This window comes from Malaclemys terrapin, chromosome 4, assembly GCF_027887155.1.
Source record: "Malaclemys terrapin pileata isolate rMalTer1 chromosome 4, rMalTer1.hap1, whole genome shotgun sequence".
NCBI lineage: Eukaryota > Metazoa > Chordata > Testudines > Emydidae > Malaclemys > Malaclemys terrapin.
The window spans coordinates 103,829,057-103,850,967 of NC_071508.1; the positions used below are offsets into that span (position 1 = coordinate 103,829,057).

General features: G+C 42.4%; 1 protein-coding gene across 1 annotated transcript in view; it reads left to right on the forward strand.

Annotated features, from left to right (window-relative positions):
* SCFD1 (sec1 family domain containing 1) overlaps positions 1 to 21,911 on the forward strand; it is a 145,864-nt gene that overhangs the window by 70,390 nt on the left and 53,563 nt on the right. The window contains exons 16-18 of the mRNA XM_054026391.1: positions 9,666 to 9,736; positions 19,189 to 19,268; positions 19,975 to 20,037. Of these exons, the coding sequence (XP_053882366.1) occupies positions 9,666 to 9,736; positions 19,189 to 19,268; positions 19,975 to 20,037 (214 nt within the window). The remainder of the gene's footprint in view (positions 1 to 9,665; positions 9,737 to 19,188; positions 19,269 to 19,974; positions 20,038 to 21,911) is intronic.

The following is a 21,911-nucleotide window of genomic DNA, read 5'->3' on the forward strand; positions in this document are numbered from 1 at the left end:
ATATATGGTTCCAAAAGGGGATGAGTCATTTGGTTATGTACATCAGTGGTGGAAACAAAAACCAGATTGATAAGAGATTAGTGAGGAAATCTCAGGGGAGTTGAGTTATAGACTGCAAAGTGATAACTTGTGAGAAATCAGCACAAGCCTCTTGTGGCAAAGATTGCAGTTCAGCACCTGGTAAGGAAGGAACTAAGCTCAAAAGAAACAGGATTAAAGTATTCAGTGTTGTTATAGCTATGTCCATCCCAGGATATTGGAGAGACAAGGTGACTGAGGTAATATCTTTTATGAGACCAATTTTTGTTCGTGAAAGAAAAAAGATTAAAGTAGGGCTTGTTAAGGGAAAAGAGCAGCAAAGAAGCTCATGCAAGCAATACAGGATAAATATTGGGAAATAAATTTGGTATCTGTTGAAGAGGAAAGCTGGTTTGTGGCAGTGGAAGAGGCTCGTGGACAGTACAGATGGGGAAAACAGAGGAATGATGGTGGACTGAAGTGCAGGTGACAATCCAAAACAAGAAAATGGCACGTAAAGAAAAAGAAATAAAACCATCGAGTGTAAATGAAAGTGAATATAAAGAAGCAAAGTGAGCTGCCAAGCAAGAAGTGAAGGAGGTCAAAGAGAATGCTCTAGATAACCTGTGCAGCTACCTTGTAAATGACCTGTAACTGGCAAAAAGATTGATAGCATTGCAAAGAGATGCGAAGGAAAGGATGATGCTATTGCAACACTATTTGTAAGAAATTACCAGATTACGAAGACTGTTACAGCAGCTGGATGTGATTAAGTGACAGTGGGTCTGGTGAAAGTCCTGGGCAAGAGAGGAATACAATGGATGAGCATAGTGGTTAAAGCTGTATGGAGAGACAAAAGAATTCCCAAAGATCAATCACAAGCCTATTTTGGTCCTAATGCATAAGAAGGGAAGCATCCATGGAAGCGGAAACTATTTAGGGATAAAGTTACTGTCATACAGGATGAAGATTATGGAATACATGTTAGATGCTAAGATTAGGTGAATGGTGGAATCCCTCCTCCAGCAAGAACAGTTTGACTTTAGAAAAGAACGAGGAACCACAGAGTCCATGTTTGTAATCTGGCAAGTGAAAAAGAATTGGCGAGAGCACCAGAAGGATAGCTTCTGGGCTTTTACAGACCTAGAAAAGGCATAAATTTAATGTGGGCAGAAGGATGCTCACACTGTGTACTGAGAAAATAGGTTGTGTCTGAGGATTTAATAACTATAGTGAATGCTCTATATAGTGATGCAAAAATGTTCTGAAACAACAAGCTCCTTTGAAGTGAAAGTCAGATTGCACCAGGAGTTGGCCCTAAACCTGCTGCTGTTTTTCATATTGATGAACTCCGTCAGCAGGAAGATTCCAATGAGAAAAGGTGAGAAGCTGCTACATGGAGATGACAAAGTAATTAGGGTATCCTCAAAAGAAGATATAGAGAAAATAGTAAAGCAGTGGTATGAACAGCTAAGTAGGCATGGAATAAAAATGAGTACAACTAAGACTGAGGGAATTTGGATCAGGAGAACTGCACGGGGAAACTGGATATCGAGATTAATGGAGTATGACTAAGCCAGGCTGAGCAGTTAAAGCACCTGAGCAGCTGGATAACAGAAAACCAGTGAGCTTGAATGTGAGATACAGTCTAGACTGACAAATGCTGGAAGAGTGAGGAATAACATCTCAGATGTTGTGTATGACAAGCATATGCCACTGAAACTGAAAGCCCAATTATATAAAACAGTTTTACCCCTCTATACTGTATAGTACAGAAGCCTGGGCCATAAAGAAATGGCAGGTTCAATGCCTACAGGTGTTTGGAAAGAGATACACGAAGGACAGATTGTGAAATGAAAGCATTAGGATGGAAATCCAAAGTTCATGATGTGGCTGGCAAAATCCAAGAAGCATGACTTCCCTGATTCAGGCGAATAAAGCGGACGAATAAAGAGAACTTGGGGAAGATAGCATGGCAGGAGAGAGGGTGGTAGGAAGGAGACCCTGAGGAATGCTGAGGAAGCAATGAATGGATTGCATCAAAGATGGTAAGTAGGTGGACCCTAGTGCCACCTCAAACAGACAAAGATGGCGGATGTTTGTATGATGATCTAACCCAGATGATGGGTTAAGAGGAGAAAGAAGGAAGACTAATGAGAGCTGAGAAAATCAGAAAATTGGTGATCACAGAAGGTGGAAATGACTAGAAAAATGAAAAGTATGGGGAGATAAGGTGGTGATTGGAGAGAAGGGAACTCTGAGCTGGGGAAAATGGTAGAGGATGTCTTCACCATGAACTGCCTGGTCAATTGAGTTCCACCTATCTCATAGAGCTGGAAGGGACCCCGAAAGGTCATTGAGTCCAGCCCCCTGCCTTCACTAGCAGGACCAAGTACTGATTTTGCCCCAAATCCCTAAGTGGCTCCCTCAAGGACTGAACTCACAACTCTGGGTTTAGCAGGCCAGTGCTCAAACCACTGAGCTATCCCTCCCCCCATCCAGTCCTTGATTAAGAATAAGTGAGAGGTGGAGCCATAATTAAGTTGCAGAAGGTATGGTGATACAGAGGAGGAGCTAAACCTGACATTGAAATCAAGAGCAGGAGAAAGTTGTTAATTATGTTGCCAAGGAGAGAGGTGAGAGAAGAGTTTTTTGTTAGAATAGACCTCCAAGGAAAGGAGGAAGTGGGATGTACTGAAAATGGTAGACGAGAAGAAAAGCCAAACCAGGCCACTGCAGCTTACAGTATGGGAGAATGAGAAAGGGTAGAACCTCCACAGTGCAGAGATAGACAGTAAAGTTTTAGTGATAGCAAGGAAGTGAAAGTTATGGGCTATGAAGCTTGTGTACAGTATTGATTGTTGAAGAGGGCAAGGAGCAGCAGGTGAAAGTGAGATTGACTATAACAGAGGCAGAGCAGAAGGGGTGTAAGTAAAACTGTGCAAATAATCAAGTATCAGGGGGTAGCCGTGTTAGTCTGTATTTACAAAAACAACAAGGAGTCTGGTGGCACCTTAAAGACTAGACTATTTTTGTGCAAATAATGGATTTTTCAGTTTTCTGGCAACTCTGAAAAAATTAAGAAGTTTTTTGTTTTGGGTCTAATGGAAAACAAATGTTTTGAAATTTTTGGTGAATTGAAAAGTCAGAAAACATTTTGAAGCTGGTTGAATTAAATGTTTAGTTAAACCTGGCATTTTTTCTTTAGATTTTAGGCATTTTAACACATGTAAATGAAACTAGGTTCAGAAAACAGTAGTAGGAGGAGGTGGTGTCTCGCACTGTGATTGTGCCCTAGGCACTGGGATATTCTTATGTGAGTCTTTCTCAGTCTGTCCTGTTGAAGCTGTTTTGTTTTGTATAAATAGTCATTGAAGCAGGGACTTGAACCTGGATGTCCCAAATACAAGGTGAATTCTCTAGACACCAGGCTAAAGAACCATTCTCACACTCTGTCCTGGCCCATTGGCTTATTTCATCCTGACAATTCATTATGAATTGTCAGGATGAATGACAATGAATAGTCATTGGGTCAGGGAAAGATAGTGAGACTGAGGTCTTGTCTACACTACAGTATTGTCAATGCAAGTTACACCAATGATCAAAAAAAGCTATAATTATATCGCTCGTGAATGTTGGCAGAGCACATCCACAGTTGGTGCTCTAGCATCAACAGTGAGAGCAGTGCACTGTGGGTAGCTATTCAATTGTGCTACTCACCACCTTCTGTAGCTAGAAGTTGTGGGAAGGTGGAGTGGATCGCAGTGCATCATGGGTGTGCGCTCAGCGTCCCATGATTCATCATTATGCAGGACTGGGATGACGAGCAGTGGCTGCAGAACTTTTGGATCTGGAAAGTCATCTTCCAGGAACTGTGTGTGGAGCTCGCCCCAGAACTGAGGTGCAAGGACACCAAATGAGACTGCCCCTCTTGGTGGAGAAGCACATGGAAATCACTATGTGGGAGCTAGCAACTCCAAACTGCTATCCAGTCAGTCACAAATCAGTTTGCAGTCGGGAAGTCCACCATTGGGGCTGCGCTTAACGCAAGTGTGCAGAGCCATTAATCGCATCCTGCTACGAAGGACTGTGACTCTTGGTAATGTGTGTGAAATAGTGGATGGCTTTGCAGCAATGGGATTCCCTAACTGCAGCGGAGTGATAGCATATATATCCCAATTTTGACCCCAGACCATCTTGTGACAGCAGCAGGGACTGTCTTTTTGCTGTGTGTTTGTACAGTGTCTAGCACAATGGGGTCCTAGTCAGTGATGGGGACTCCTAAGCAGTACCACAACACACACATTTTTGCACATAAATAACACTGCTCTACAGCCAAAATGCTTCTGAAATAAATGTAGTCAAACTTTACTAATTCTGGGTCACTGAGAATGAAAATGATGCTTAAAATTGTTGATTGGCTCTAGTTTTCAAGATATGCTATTGGGTCAGTATATACGACCCTTGACTTAGGAATGGCGGAGGATAAGTGAGTTATAAAGGGAAGGGATCTCAATTTAAACCAAAAATGACTATAAAATACATCTTTGACTGGATCTATGAATAAATCTATGACTGGGTTTGGACAGTACTTGCTTTTTAGGCAAAACAATCAGAATGATGCAATCTGAAGCTGGTATTGCATCATACATTATATGAATTGCATCATGTTATTCCTAGAAGTCATGGATGATGCAATCCTAACGAAGTTTACATCACTCTGCTGAACAAATTGCCCTATATCAGCACTAGAAATCATACAGTGCCATGCTCTCTTATTTGTCAGTGTTTGATTTTGCAAAGGGACACATTTCTGTTTAGTCAAAGTGAGCGGAGATGCCTCGTACTTGTGTGAACAGTGCAGATAACTTCTTCTATGTTTGTGGTGAAGTGACTTTTGCATCGCAAAAGCGCAGTATAATCACTATGGTTAAGAAAGCCTATCACCTTTATTTTGGCTGCAAAATTGGAGATCAGGACAAGAGGTAGGCCCCACACATATGCTGCAACACTTGTGCAACAAATCTTCGCCAGTGGTTGAACAGGAAAAGGAAATCTATGCCTTTTGCAGTGCCAATGATTTGGAGAGAGCCAACTGATCAGATCAGCAATTGTTACTTCTGCATGGTGCCTCCAGTTGGGAAAGGTGTGTCAAAGAAGAAAAAGTGGACTGTGCATAATCCAAACATTCCATCAGCTATGCGCCCAGTACCCCATGGAGAAGGACTGCCGGTTCCTGATGCACCAGAATCATTCTCACTTGAGTCAGACGAGGAAGAGGATGAAACTTCTGGTCCTGAACCATCAATGTCACAGGACCCACATTTTCTCCCATCTTCCTCCTCTGAACCACACCTCATAACACAAGGTGAACTGAATGACCTTGTCAGGGATTTGGAACTACCCAAGAGTAAGGCAGAGCTGTTGGGCTCCAGACTACAGCAGTGGAATCTCCTGGCAGTTGATGTTAGGGTTTCCATGTTCCGTGACCATCAAAAGGATCTTGTCCCATTCTTCTTCATGGAAGGTGATCTTGTAGCCTGCAACAACATCGATGGTGTGATGGCAGCCCTCAACATCGTTCACGATCCAGATGAGTGGAGCCTGTTCATTGATTCATCGAAGACGAGTCTTAAAGCTGTTTTACTGCATAATGGCAATGTTTTGCCATCAATTCCAGTTAGTCATGCAGTCCATATGAAGGAAACCTATGACAACATGAAACAACTTTTGAGGTGCATAAACTATGACCAACATCGGTGGCAGTTTTGTGGCCATTTGAAGGTTGTTGCTCTCTTGCTTGGTCTGCAGACCGGATACACAAAGTACTGCTGTTTTCTCTGCGAATGGGATAGTTGTGCAAGAGATTCCCAGTACATCAAGAAAGATTGGCCACTCCGACAGTCATTGGACCCCGGGAGGAAAAGTGTCCAGCATCCTCCACTTGTTGAATCAAGGAAGATTTTGTTACCACCCTTAAACATCAAGCTGGGTCTGATGAAGAACTTTGTCAAGGCCATTGACAAAACACAAGCAGCTTTCAAGTACCTCCGTGGAAAATTTCCAAGATTAAGTGAAGCTAAGATAAAGGAAGATGTCTTTGTTGGTCCTCAGATTCGTGAACTTCTTCGAGATGATGCATTTGACCATGCACTGCGTGGCAAGGAAAAGATGGCATGGAAAGCCTTCCAGTTAGTGGCAATAAATTTTCTCGGAAACAACAAGATTGTTGGTGGAAAACCTCAAGGCATACAAAAGCCTTGGTTGCAACATGTCACTAAAGATTTTTTGCACACTCATCTAGATTTTTTTCCACCGAACTGCGGAGCAGTGAGCGACGAGCACGGCAAGCGATTTCACCAGCACATTGCAACAATGGAGAAACGCTATCAGGGCAAATGGAGCCCATCAATGCTTGCAGACTATTGCTGGACAGTGACAAGAGATGCTCCATTTAATGAATACAAGAGACAAGCCAAGAAGCGCCAAGTAGACACTGAATAGGACTAAACTATGTACATAATAGTTTTTTGCCTTTTGTTTCATAATAAATTTTATTTATATAACCCTTTTGCTGATTTTTAAAGTGTTACATAAATAGGACAGGTGAAATGTTATGTAAAGCAACCATAAACACATGAAAAGACCTAGGTTTACAATTTATGATTAAAACTCTATCTACACAATATACATAGACATAAAATGTGAAAACTTAAATATCTTAGAAACAGTAGCCAATCAGTTGTTTTAATTGTCATATTTGATTTCAGCACATCAAAATACATAATAAATAGCACATTTTATCTCTGAAGCAGACGACTTCTCAAAAATTGTAGACCAGTGTAACTTATGCTAATAAAAGCTAGGTGTGTGATTCTAAATGAGAATAGATCAGGGGTCGGCAACGTTTGGCATGCGGCTCGCCAGGGTAAGCACCCTGGCGGGCCAGGCCAGTTTATTTACCTGCTGACGCAGCAGGTTCAGCTGATCGCGGCCCCCACTGGCTGCGGTTCGTCATCCCGGGCCAATGGGGGCAGTGGGAAGCCGCAGCCAGCACATCCCTCTCCCGCGCCGCTTCTCGCCGCCCCCATTGGCCCAGGACGGCAAACCGCTACGAGTGGAGGCCGCGATCGGCTGAACCTGCCGCGTCAGAAGGTAAATAAACTAGCCCGGCCCACCAGGGTGCTTACCCTGGTGAGCCGTGTGCCAAACATTGCCGACCCCTGGAATAGATGCACAAGAATGTAGTGGTGATGCTGATGCTAAGACTTGAATCCAATGTGCATAAACTTACAGGTAGCTTGAAATGAAATGCAGATGACTGACAAGGTAGTGGGAAGGAGTTTGTACCGTATATAGTTTATTTTCCCTCTCAAAGACTTGCATTTGAGTGTAGTTGGTAACAACATATCCATAAAAGTTTTATCCAGACAGTGTTGTATTGTCAACTTCCGTACTCTAAATGCTGTATAATTTTCCCCAGAAAAAACTCAAGTGGTCTTCAGAATTGGCACATACTTATACATAATTGGTAGCTAACCTACCAACAAATTTGTTCATTTTAAAAAATTGGCACATTTTAGAAGTAAAACAAAGTCTGAACCTCATGCAAATGTGAATAAAAATGACAGTAAACATACTTCCTATTTTACAAACATATTGTATTGCTCATTACATTGACTTTGCTTATTAAAGCTATTATGGCATTTGGAAAGAAGTCTGTGTAACTTCATCTGATTCTACAATGTGTTTCTCAATTTACAGAATATCCATGTTAGCATATCCACATATGCAGTAAAGGAGCTGGAGACTGTGTGTGTGTGTGTGTGTGTGTGTGTAAAACGGGGAAAATGGCTATATTTATAGTGTTTGCTTGACATATGTAGGGAGGCTTGAATAATGTCTAGCCAAGGATACATGCTTCAGTAAATTTCCAACTAGGCAGTGATCAGCAATACCAAATGTTGCTTGTTCAGTAGTCTTATTTTAACTGAAAAGTAAAGCATTACTCTAGTCCAGGGGTCGGCAATCTTTCAGAAGTGGTGTGCCGAGTCTTCATTTATTCATTCTAATTTAAGGTTTTGCGTGCCAGTAATACATTTTAATGTTTTTAGAAGGTCTCTTTCTATAAGTCAATAATATATAACTAAACTATTGTATGTAAAGTAAATAAGGTTTTTAAAATGCTTAAGAAGCTTCATTTAAAATCAAATTAAAATGCAGAGACCCCCCAGACCTGTGGCCAGGACCCGGGCAGTGTGAGTGCCACTGAAAATCAGCTTGCGTGCCGCCTTTGGCATGTGTGCCATAGGTTGACTACCCCTGCTGTAGTCCAATAAAATATGTTGTTGGGCTTTTCTAAACAAAGCTGGAATCAAGTGTTTAAAGTATTAACTTTGTACTTTCTCCTTTGTGTCACTGATACTTTACTTATGTTTACTCTGTTTTTGCAACAACATCAATACATTATTTTTTAAAGAATTGACAATCGTTTTCTATATGCCAGACGTTTGCATTGTTTATTTATATCAGATACCTGCAGGACTTACTGTCATATTTGAGGTACCATTTCCATTCTATGTGAAATTTGTATTATTTTTTCTAGAGATCAGTAAAATCAGAACTTGTATCTGCCACCTCCCTTCCTCCATCCTAAAACACACATTTCAATTTTAGGAAAGATTTAAACAACTTTGTGTGCCATCCTCGTTTTTGCTGATCACTTCTGTTTTGGTTGCATTTCCATTTCCAAGTTTCATGCATTTACATTAAGTTCTGTGCACTCATGTGTACAGACACTTATGGGAGTGACAGAGTACAGGCAAGTCTCATCTTACGCTGGGGTTACGTTCCTCTGTCAGCGCGTAAAGTGAAAATCACGTATAGTCAAAATTGCATTGAGTGTAATAGCGGGCGGAATCGCCCGCAGTACAGGTATAGTATTTAAATTGTTGTTTTTCTCTTTTTTTTGTTTTTTTGCCGACCACGCAAAGCTGAATTCACGCATGTTAAATGCATGTAAGATGACTCACTGTACTTACATTTTGACTCCTGAATAAGCGAGGTGAAGAACAGAGTAAACGAGAAGGACAGAGGAAATTATGAAATTCTAGATATTGTTGGGATCCAGATGGTATGACATTCCCGTGGGCAAAAAAATGAAAAAAACCCTGTAAATGTGTGGGAGATATTAAGATTTTTTTTTTTTTTTTTGCTGAAGCCTCATGTAAATTTCTGAAGCTTATGAGGGTAAAGATTTCATTTCAGTCAAACTTTAGGTCTTTGTAGCAAAACTGAATAACTCATAGAGCATATCATAATTACTTTTACTTTGTCTTCTACTGCTACAGAAGTTTGATACTTCACGGTTTACCCCAATAGAAGTACTCCAAGCCAAAACAGTTATTACACGTAACTACTCTTCAGAGGTTTTGAGCTATTCTAAGGCAGTTTTTCAGTGAAGTTGTTGAGTGGGTATTTATCACTTTATAGACAACATAAACATTTTTTGTTGTATAACCTTTTCTAAACTCATTACAATTATTATGTTCCAAGGGCTCAATATATGTAATACAGAATAGCACACTACTTAGTAGCATAGTTTATAACTTGATTTGAAAAAAGAAACCCTTGTTTTTCCTCCACAGCGGGAACTCCAGAAGACAAGATGCGATTGTTTCTTATCTATTACATAAACTCAGTGCAGGCACCATCAGAGGTATGTTATTTGTATCTTAATAAAACAAAAATAATTTTTGCAAAATTTGTGCTAAATTGGTATTTCATAAGGAATTAAATGAATGCCTGTGCCAAACACCTACTTTTCTTCTCAAGAAAAATATACTACAGTCTTGTAGGATTGAATCTATTTACAGTCAAAGTCTTATAGAAGTATTTATTACTACCAGGGAAATTACTGCCCAGTTATGAAATATAGCTAAACACATGGATCATGATAATGTGGATATGATTCAAATAGTAAGACTATCACTTTTTAAAATACTTAAATCAAGTTTACACCAGCAAAATTTGGTACAGTTTCTGTTATTGGGATACATTACGCAGTTGAGATGGACATTACAAAACACTTTCCACTTTTTACTCCATCCCTGACTATCCAGAAAGAGTTGCATTATCTGAACAACAACATATATTTCTTGGGGCTCCACACTAAGATGGTTTCTAAGGCTTTGATCTCTGAGTAATTCAGGAAGCATTTTTTGCATATATTTCTTCTGAAACTAATCTGCGTAAGAATACTATTATTTATTTTTGTGCCAAGTAACACAATCTGGTACCATGCTGTGTAATTACGAAATGTTAATCTGACACATTCGCTAATTCTTAATGCGCAGGATTTAACCATATGGCTCCTGTTAAATAAATGTAATTAAACTCTACTGTGTCAAATTCAAGTATAATGTAAACTGGTTTTAAAATAGATCCAGCCTGAATTACAAATCATATTTTGGTGATGTTCTGTGTGAATTATTTACATTAAATAATGTAATGGCTAAAGTTAGGGTTTTTCAAAACAGCTTAAGGTAGTTAGGCACCTTGAATTTCATTGCCATTTCAGTGCCTACCTCCCTTAAGCTTCTTTGAAAATCCCAACCTATTTTTTAAGACATTTTAAGATCCTATGCTCTTACATTGTGTCTAAGGGTATGTCTACACTACGAAATTAGGTCAATTTTATAGAAGTTGATTTTTAGAAACCGATTTTATACAGTCGATTGCGAATGTCCACACTAAGCGCATTAAATCGGCGGAGTGCGTCCTCACTACCATGGCTAGCATCGAATTAGAGAGTGGTGCACTGTGGGTAGCTATCCCTCAGTTCCCACAATCTCCACTGCCCATTGGAATTCTGGGTTAAGCTCCCAATGCCTGATGGGGCAAAAACATTGTCGCAGATAGTTTTAGGTACATGTCGTCAGGCCTCCCTCCCTCCTTCCCTCCATGAAAGCAACGGCAGACAACTGTTCCGCGCCTTTTTTTCCTGGGTTACCCGTGCAGACGCCATACCACGGCAAGCATGGAGCTCGCTCAGCTCACCGTCACCGTACATCTCCTGGGTGCTGCTGGCAGACCTCCGTGAGGTCAATCGGGGCACCTGGACAGACATGGCTGTCCTCCTCTTAGAGCACTGAATGGGAGCCAGAGATTCCAGGTCATTCTCTTCTTTATGTTCGTCTCATGGAGATTCAGTCATGCCTGGAATATCATGGGAGCTGGAGCTTCTGCCTCAGGCTACTCTCCCAGCCGGCAGCACCGCGTGGTCGCACCTACCCCAGCCTACCCCTTGCTCCCATGGCTTGTGAAGCCTGGTCAATAGTAAGGAGCAATTCAACTATAGACTGAGCAAGTACAGAATGGTGGTAGAATGTGCCTTTGGACATTTAAAAGCTCACTGGTGCTGTTTGCTGACTAGATCAGATGTCAGCGCAACCAACATTCCCATTGTTATTGCTGCTTGCTGTGTGCTCCATAATATCTCTGAGAGTAAGGGGGAGACATTTATGGCGGGGTGGGAGGTTGAGGCAAATCTCCTAGCGTCCAATTTTGAGTAGCCATATACCAGGGCAATTAGAAGAGCACAGCAAGGCACGCTGCGCATCAGAGAGGCTTTGAAAACCAGTTTCATGACTGGCCAGGCTTCGGCATGACTGTTATGTGTTTCTCCTTGATGTAAACCCGCCCCCTTTGTTGATTTTAATTCCCTGTAAGCCAACCACCCTCCCCCCTTCGAAATAAAGTAACTATTGTTTTGAAACCATGCATTCTTTATTAATTAAAAAAAATGAGATAACGGACAAGGTAGCTGGGGTGGGGGAGGAGGGAAGGACAAGGCCACATTACTTATTGTAGCCACACTAAAAATCAAACTGTTTGAATGACAGCCTTCTGTTGCTTGGGCCATCCTCTGGAGTGGAGTGGCTGGGTGCCCGGAACTTCCCCCCCCTCCACCCCCCATGTTCTTGGGCATCTGGGTGAGAAGGCTATGGAACATGGGGAGGCGGTTATACAGTGGATGCAGCAGGGGTCTGTGCCCTCGTTGGCTTTCCTGCAGTTCCAACAGACACTTCATCATGTCCATTTGCTCCCCCATTAGCCTCAGCATTGCGTCCTGCCTCCGCTTTTCACGCTTACTTAATTCTTTCCTGTCTTGTGCCACTGAATGACTCCATGCATTAAGCTGTGCAGGAGGATTGCATGAGCTTGGAAAACATGTCATCGCGAGTGCGTTTTTTTTCGCCTTCTAATCTGCGATAACCTCAGGGTTGGAGATGATAGGGGGAGTGTAGAAACATTCTACGGTCTACGATTCCGGGGGGACTGCATGGTAACCTGTGCTGCAGAGTGCTGCCGAATTCACCACGCTGACCAAACAAGATTCAAATTCAAAAGTTCCCGGGGCTTTTCCTGTGTACCTGGCTAGTGCAACGGAATTCAAAGTGCTGTCCAGAGAGGTCACAATTGAGCACTCTGTGATAGCTCCCCCAAATTTGACCCAGCAAGGTCGATTTTAGTGCTACTCCCCTCGCCTGGGAGGCGTACAGAAGTCAATTTTAAGAGCCCTTTAAGTCAATGAAACGGGGTTGGTTGTGTGGACGCATTCATTTTAAAATCGATCTAACACAGTTAAATTTGACCTAGCCCCCTAGTGTAGACCAGGGCTAAGAGGCTCAGCACAGAACTCTCAGCCCAGAGGGAGTGGAGGTATATGGTGGGGGGAGGGATAGCTCAGTGGTTTGAGTATTGGCCTGCTAAACCCAGGGTTGTGAGTTCAATCCTTGAGGGGGCCACTTAGGGATCTGGGGCAAAAATCAGTACTTGGTCCTGCTAGTGAAGGCAGGGGGCTGGACTCAATGATGACCTTTCGAGGTCCCTTCCGGTTCTATGAGATAAGTATATCTCCATATATTATTATTTTATTATTATGGTGGCTTTAAGCTGTCTTGTGCCCTTCTGATCCTGGGTTGCTCCAGGGACTGACCAGCTCTCCAGCATAACTTAAACAACCCTAGGGGCCTGTCTGAGTTACCCTACAGGCTACAGCACTGCCCAAAATCTGCCGTGCTGAGTGCTGCAACTCCCAGCATACATCCTTCACTGGGGCATGCAAAGGAGGCAGATTTACAGCTATGTTCTTCAGAGTGTGCTCCAGGGGACATCTTCCCGAGCCAGATTCAGGGCTTTTAGGGTCTCTTTATGCTGCTTCTGCTCTTTTATGTAAAATGAAGGGAACAAATGGAGGCGAAGCTCTCAAGCATTGTTAGAAATCATAATAGCTGAAAATAATTTCCTTATTTTCTTACCTATCAAAACTGTAGTTTGGGATTTGTTGATGTAAATAATTAGCTTATCATAAAGAATAGCTCATTTAACAATGGCAACAGCTGCAGGGGAAATTTTTTAATGCAAATAGTACTGTCGTGTTTTACAATTTTCAAATAAATGTAACTGCTTGAACATCGGCTTGAAAACTTTAAAAAGGTTTGGCTAATCTCAGAAGCAGCCTAGATTTTCTAAAATCTGACTTCACTTTTTGCTGTTATTACTTTATTTAAACTGTATATCTAATTCCATTTAATGTTTTAATATGGTAAATAGAATATATAGAAATAATTTTTCTCAATACTGAAAATAACCCAGTGTTAAAATCCATTACAATATATTGTGTGATTCTAGAGGCTGTTATTCAAACAATTCTGATAAATTCAGATAGGGAAAAGTAGAATAAACATCTGAACAAAATAAGTCACCATGAAGAGTGTGATAGAATGTTGTTGTTTCTTTTTGTAGTAATAACTGTAATATAACACTTTACAAAAGTTAATTCAGTGTGAATTTGGACTTCTGCCCTGGCATGTGGTGATCATGGTCACTTGTTTTCATTTATAAGTTGTTGTTCTTCTTCAAGTGATGGTCCCTATTGTATTCACGAGGTTTACACATGTGCACCATGCGTCTGGAGTTGGAAAATTTGAAAATAGTGTCCATTGGTCCGTGCGTATGCACTCGCTTGTCCTGTGCTTCCATCCAAGGCAATAAAAGGTGGGGCAGGCTGACCGAGTCTTTAGTTCCTTCTCACCACCGCACATGGTCTGGATCAGAACTCCGTCTCCTCATCTCTAGTCGGGAGATAAGGAAGCACTCCCATAAGCATGGGACTAAGTCTTTGTCCAAATCAAAGAAGATGGATGCTCCTTCCACCCACGTGGCCCAAGGAGACAGAGAATGTTCTAAATCCCACAGGCACGAGAGAAAAACACACAAACAATGGAACCCACAGGTTCTGGACACTGATGCGTTGGTACCATCATCTCTGGCACCCCACAAGACCCTCTCTCACTGGGAAAGATCACAGTGCTGATACCAATAACTGGGAAAGAGTGCCTCTCACCAGGGAGATCCGGAACCGTAGATGGACCCGGGCCTTTCCAGATCTGGAATCACCCCCTCCATCAGGCCCGTCCACTTCTACAGTGATTATATCTCCACCAAGAGACTGCTTCCAATACGGGTTCCCTCACCCTCCGCACCGATGCTTTACACTCTTCCATCAACTCTGACAGTATCACCATTAGAACTGGAAGATGAAAAATGTCTCTACTTTGCGAAATGGAAATGTTTCACTTCCTAGGCTCAGTGCTATCACCTCCCCCTTAACGCCATCTCGATCCCTACCGTCCTGGACTACCTCCTGGAACTTAAGACATCAGGCCTTGCTCTCCGGCCTGTCCAGGTCCACCTATGGATTGGCGCTTGTTATTTACTCATCCCACCACCACCCACTTCTTGAAAGGGTTACTGAACAGCTTCCTGCCTGTGTTTTCTCCCCCCCCCCCCCACCTTGTGCTCTCTGCCCTCACCAGGCCCCCCTTTGAGCCTCTGGCCACGTGCTCCCTCTCCCACCTCTCCATGAAGGTCATCTTCCTCATGGCTATCACTTCTGCTAGGCGGGTCAGTGAATTGACAGCTATAAGGGTCAATCCCCCCATCCGCGCCCCCCTCCCCCCCCGCATATGTGGCTTTTCATAAAGACACGGTTTCCTTACACCCTTTACCCCAAATTCCTCCTGAGGGTGGTCTGAGTTCTACCTCAACTAATCAATTCACTTCCCAGTCTTCCATCTTAAGCCGCATGCCACTCTTGTGGACAGGTCCCTGCACTCACGAAATAAATGGTCAGTTTTCAGAATGGAGAGAGGTAAATAGTGGTGTTCCCCAGGAGTCTGTACTGGGACCAGTACTTTTCAACATATTCATAAATGATCTGGAAAAGAAGTAAACAGTGAGGTGGCAAAATTTGCAGATGATACATAACTACTCAGATAGTTAAGTCCAAAGCAGACTGTGAAGAGCTACAAAGGGACTTCACAAAACTGGGTGACTGGGCAACAAAATGGCAGATGAAATTGAATGTTGAAAATTCAAAGTAATGCACATTGGAAAACATAATCCCAACTATACATATAAAATGATGGGGTCTAAATTCACTGTTACCACTCAAGAAAGAGATCTTGGACTCGTGGATAGTTATCTGAAAACATCCACTCAATGTGCAGCGGCAGTCAAAAAAGCTAACAGAATGTTGAGAATCATTAAAAAAAAAAGGGATAGATAAGAAGGCAGAAAATATCATATTGCCTCTATACAAATCCATGGTAGATCCACATCTTGAATACTTCATGCAGATCTGGTTGCCCCATCTCAAAAAAAGATATATTGGAATTAAAGGTACAGAAAAGGGTAACAGAAATGATTAGAGGTATGGAACAGCTTCCATATGAGGAGAGATTAATAAGACTGGGATTTTTCAGCTTGGAAAAGAGACAACTAAGAGGGGAATATGATAGAGGTCTATAAAATCATGCCTGGTGTGAAGAAAGTAAATAAGGAAGAGTTGTTTATTCCTTCTCATAAGAACTAGGGGTCACCAAATGAAATTAATAGGCAGAAGATTTAAAACAAACAAAAGGAAGTATTTCTTCACACAACACACAGTCAACCTGTGGAACTCTTTGCCAGAGGATGTTGTGACGGCCAAGACTATAACAGAGTTCCAAAAAGAACTAAAGTTCATGGAGGATAGGTCCATAGCCTGGCTATTAGCCAGGGTGGGCAGGGATGGTGTCCCTAGCCTCTGTTTGCCAGAAGCTGGGAATGGGCAACGGGATGGATCACTTGATGATTACCTGTTCTGTTCATTCCCTCTGGGGCATCTGACTTGGGGCATCTAGCTTTGGCCACTGTCAGAAGAGAGGATACTGGGCTAGATGGACCATTGGTCTGATCCACTATGGCCGTTCATATGTTCTTATGACGTCTGCTGTGTGCTTGCATTCTGCCTCGACTGAACCCATGCCTTTCGTGCCTGTTCATGGCCATTGTGGACTGGCCCCGGCGCAAAGCCCTATATTCTCAGTGCATCTCAGTGGGTCTCTGCATGCATCCAAGTGTGCTATGCATGGCTAACACTCCACTGCCTGGCAGATTATGGTGCATTCAACATGGGCGCAGGTGGTCACATCTGCCTCTCTGGCAGACACATCCTGGCATAACATTCCGTACATACCTTGACCTCCCATTACTCCATCACCCAGAGGGCAGCAGAATTTACAGTTCTGAACCGTGCCATCCCACAGACTGCGATACCTCTTGCATCCTCGCACCCCCCCTCCGCACGGATCACTGCATAATACTCACCCGCATTTGGAATACATATAGGGACCATCACTCGAAGAAGAGGAGGAGGTTACTTACCTGTAACTGGAGATTCTTTGAGCTGTGTGGTCCCTATTTGTATTCCAATACCCACCGTCCATCCCCTCTGCTGCAGACCATGCTGCTCAATGATAAAAGGGTGGCTGATGGGGTGCCATCCTGCACAGCCTCATTTCTCCTGGAACACAAGGCTAGGTATGAAGTACATGTGGGTCAACGGATACTGCTACAGAAAATTTGCAGCGCATGGTGTGTATATGCATTCGTGTTTGTAATACAAATAGGGACCACACATCTTGAAGAACCTCCAGTTACAGGTAAGTAACCTCCTCTGTTTCCACATTGACCAAGTTATCCGCCTTCCTGTGTTTTTTCCCAAAGCCACACCAGGAAGATGCTCTCCTTATCTTGGACATTAGAAAGGCATTAGAACCAAACCATTTTAGAAAGTCTTCTAGATCATTTATACCAATTGCAAACAGATCCAAAAGATCCACAAGCTCCACCCAAAGACTTTCAAAGTGGGTTTCCACTTATATTCTTATGTTACCAGGCTGCTAATGTTCCAGTGCTCCCTTCCTTCCTTCCTTCCACCCCCCCCCCCCCCCCGCCACCCCGAATAATAGCCAATTCTGCAAGATCTTAAGTAGCCTCTATGGCACTATTACAGAATGTTTCAGTTGCTGAAATCTGCAAAACAGCAACCTGGGCATCACTTCACACTTTTTTCCAAAGACTACACCCTGGTACACACATGTAGATCAGACACTGCTGTTGGTATGCAGTCCTTTCTTTAGTGTTGGATCCAGTTCCAAAGCCCCCTCTTCCTTTAGTGGATAATCCTCAGAAGTCACCTGAAGTGGAGCACCCATTGGAACGCTACTCAAAGGAGGAGAGGTTACTCACTTCGTGCAATTACTGGAGTTCTTAGAGATGTGTGTCCCGATGGGTGTTCAATTACGCACCCCCCTTCCCTTCTGTTACAGTCCCACAAGACGAAATGCTGAATGGTAGGGAGGATGGTTCACCCACACAGCTACGTATATCCTCAGTGTAAGCCATGAGTATGTTTGGAGCTTGTGCATGGGCCAGATGGGCACTGCTACTGAAAATCTTGGATCAAAGGCACATGAGGTGTATGCACACCTGAAATGGAGTACCCATAGGGATACACATTTTGAAGAACTCCAGTTACTGCATAAGGTGAGTATCCTTTCCTTTCTCCTATCAACAATCCTGCAAGTGACAGGCTGTCGTGCACAATTGGATGATCTAAAATATATGCTCTAGGAATTACTTTGGAGAAGTTCTATGCCCTGTTGCTATACAGAAAGTCAGACTAGATGATCACAATGGTCACCTTTCTGGCCTTAAAATCTGTGAAAGTTGCACTGGTCTTCATTTTTTTCTGAAGTCTGGGGGAAAGCAGAGACCAGGAATTCAAATTTTACCTCTGTTTTTTAAATTCACATGCATTTTACTGCGCTTATTAACCCCACCATGAATCCTAATCTAAGTGACAGTTATAGAAGAGCTGCTGAACCCTGTCTCACTTCACCATCTTTTAAATAAGTTAACCGAGAGCTTTTGCGAGGTCACTGCAGGGGCAGAACTCAGGTCCCGAACATTACCAATCCTTATCTTATCCAGTGGGCCACACTGCCTGTCAGTCACTAAATTACTTGTGGTTATCCTATCTCTAATCTCTGTAAACTACACTCCTCTCTGCAATCCAGGGATAGAATCCAGGATTCCCGATTGCCAGTATTCTATTCCTGACTTGTAAACAGTTGTGTAAATCATTGGGAAAGCATGTGGTTAATCTTCCTCCACTGGCTGGTCAACAAAATAGCTAGCAATTACTCCTGTTGTTCAAATAGTAAGGACTTATATTAGGGATTTGAAGGTTAGGAGGTTCAAACACTACTACTGGTCTATGTGGGGAAATGATACAATAGTTGCATGAGATTCCCATCAAACTTACACTCTAGTACAAAACCGTAATAGTTACCTGACACCAAAGCACATCACAAATGCATAGAATGTGTTAGTCAGATGCGCCTTGCTATGACTGATAGAAAATCATGAGGTCACTCACTGTGAAGGATTTGCATTTCAAGCTTGCAACTTGCAAGCTTGATGAAGTTGAGTACACATTGCTTTTGGGTATCCGTTGGAGATGGAAGTGAAAACCTGAAGGATGTGACCTGCCACAGTCTTAACTGACTCTAAACATAGTTTTTGTTTGCCAGCTCCTAAAGTTAATTTGAATTTTTAAAATTGTCTTTTCAATAGCAAAATAAGTTGCATTTATACTACTTATTTAACATTTTTAGAGGAGGAAAAATATCTACATATTTTGTCATCTGTCTGTGCAAGGACAGTTTGATTTAGAATAGTGAAAAGCAGTTGCAATTCTCCCATTTATGATTTCAGGCTGATTTGGAGCAATACAAAAAAGCATTGACAGATGCAGGATGTAATCTTGCTCCCTTGAACTACATAAAACAATGGAAGTAAGTTAATTTTTCTTCTTCATAAAACTGCAGGTAATTGGGGGGAAGTTGAAAACCGATACATAGACTACTGCAGCCAGGATTTGTGGAAATTGTGTCTTACTTTTAATGTTTAATGAATTGTGGTTCTTACATAATTTTGCTGTGACTGATTTGCCAATACATGTGAACACTTCTAAACCGAACTCTAACATATGTGAGAAGGTTTAAACTTTATTTTAAACAATATACTTAATATGTTTTTCTTGACACAAATAAATAATTTGCTGAAGGCAAGTGAGTGACTCAGTAGCAGAGACTAGTTTAAATTAAGAATTTCTGGCTTTCTGTCCTTGATTCAGTCTTGTGGGCCATCCTGCTTATCTATCTATGAAATATTAGATCTTCTAAAAGGAGAAATCTTTCATCCATCCTCATCCCGAATTCTAGGTACTGTACTCTAATTTCTTTGAGTGTCTAACTATATCTCATTATAGCTATAGGCTTTAGATTGGCAAAAGCTAGGATATTATGAAAGGGATGCATTCAGTTTTTAACAAAGGTGAGAGATGTTCATAGTTTGCCCAATTACCTGATGACAGATTTTAGAGGAAGAGCCATTTCCATTCTCAGATGGCCTTCCACAAAGGTCTTCATAGGAAGAGAAGACGTAGTAGTGTAATGGTGAAAACAAATTAAGCACTTGATTATAACATTTATTTCATAGGGCTTTTGCCAAGATGGCTTCAGCTCCTACCAGCTATGGAAACGCTACAGCTAAACCATTGGGGTAAGTTTTTTAATTCATCTACCAAAATTCCTAGTAAATCTTTTATTATTTATTAATTTAATTAATTTTAATTTTATAAGCACTGAGAGCATTCGGTAATAAATAACCTTTAAAGTGACTGTTTTTATCAGATTCCATGTAATAAAGCTGAAACTACAGTTGAAATAAATTTAGCTATGTGTAGTTTAAAAAAAACAGCTGAATCTTTTAGTTCTCCTTTGAGTGATGGTTCCTATTGTATTTGTGTGGGTTTACTGTTGGTCTGCAAATATGCCCTGGCTTACCTTGTACCTCCGTCTGAGGGGATAAAAAGCTAGACAAAACGACTTTCTCCAGTTCCTTCTCACTGCTACATGGGTTGGGTCGGAATTTCTAGTTGTCCATAGCTTTGGCTTCGTCTTACAAAATGAGATTTAGATTTGGTTTTGTAAATAGTTTTAACATCTTGTACAGTTTTTATAGATTACCATTTAGTATTTTATAGATCTCTTAGAGTTTAGATTTAGTGTTTTGGGGAGACACCCCTCTTCCCCACCATACCCCCTTCAAGTACCAGCCTATGCCCAGGACTCCGTGCTTCAAACTGTGCTTCCTGCCCACAATCCTCCTCAGTCAGTGACGACCACCAGCGCTGCCTATCCTGCCTTGGGAAAGCCCACGTCACAGCAAGATGGAGTATCTGCCAATTATTCCCCAGCCATATCCAAGAAGAGCAGGAACTTTGTCTCCAGAAATACCTCATGGAGAAGATCATGAGGCCTCAATTGGACCCAGACCAGGGACAGCCCTCCCCTCTATACATCAGCCTGATTCAGCAAGGAGTGTGCCTCCTGCTGTGAAGTCTGACTCTGGTGCGGGAGAACCTGCCTTCACAGACTCCCTAGTGGGATATTGTTAGGAATCCAGGAAACACTCTCATAAGCATGAGACTAATTCTTCCTCTAAATCCACTTCAAAGAAGTTGGATTCGGCTCTGAGCAAGCCCATCAGCTAAGCCCCTGAAGACTTAGTACATCCTAAGTCCCAGAAGCGTGACAAGAAAGCCCATAAGCATTGGGCTACATCAGTAATGGACCGTGATACGTTGGTACAATCATTGTCGGCACCTCCCAATCCCTGGGATCTGCCAGCACCAACAAAGACCAATCATCATGAGTTTCACCTATCCACAGCACTTTCTGCCTTGGTAGCTACACAGTCTACTCCAACTCCAATGGCTTGAACAAGTAGAAACCCTTTCACACCAAGGAGATCTGAATCTGTTGCCACTCCACAGGACATTTTCACTCTCCCAGATGCAGAATTCCCTCCTTCATTGGGCCCCTCCATCTCCAGAGAGATAATACCACTAAGAGAATCTGCTGCTGGAAGGAGTTTGTCACCCATCCCATGCACAGAATATAACTCTCTTCCAACGGTACTGAGTGTACCACCACTGGAAACGAAATTGGCCTTCTCTTCATCAGGAGATTTTGAACCACCCAGTGAACTTCCCCGTCTCTCTTCCCCCCCCCCCCCCCCCCATCCTATGTATCCTCCACTGCCTGAAAGACCTGCACTTGTTTGGGACCAATCTCCATCTCTTCTAACTCAGAGCCATTGATACACCATGAAGTGGGGACCTCCATGACCACTATTGATCAGTCCTACTGGCCATATTGGGGGCCTTGGGATCAGTTGTCCCCTGCAGAGTTGGTCCAGTCTGCTGGCGGGGGGTCACCCCTTGCTTCCCCACTAAGATATGCTCAGTTAAGTCCTTGGATCCAACAGAGGAGGATTACTCGCCAGATCAGGCAGTTCTGCCAGAACCAGTAAGATTACAATGCTCATCTCCAGACAAAGTGGTGACCCCTACATCTCCTTCTTGCCTTGAT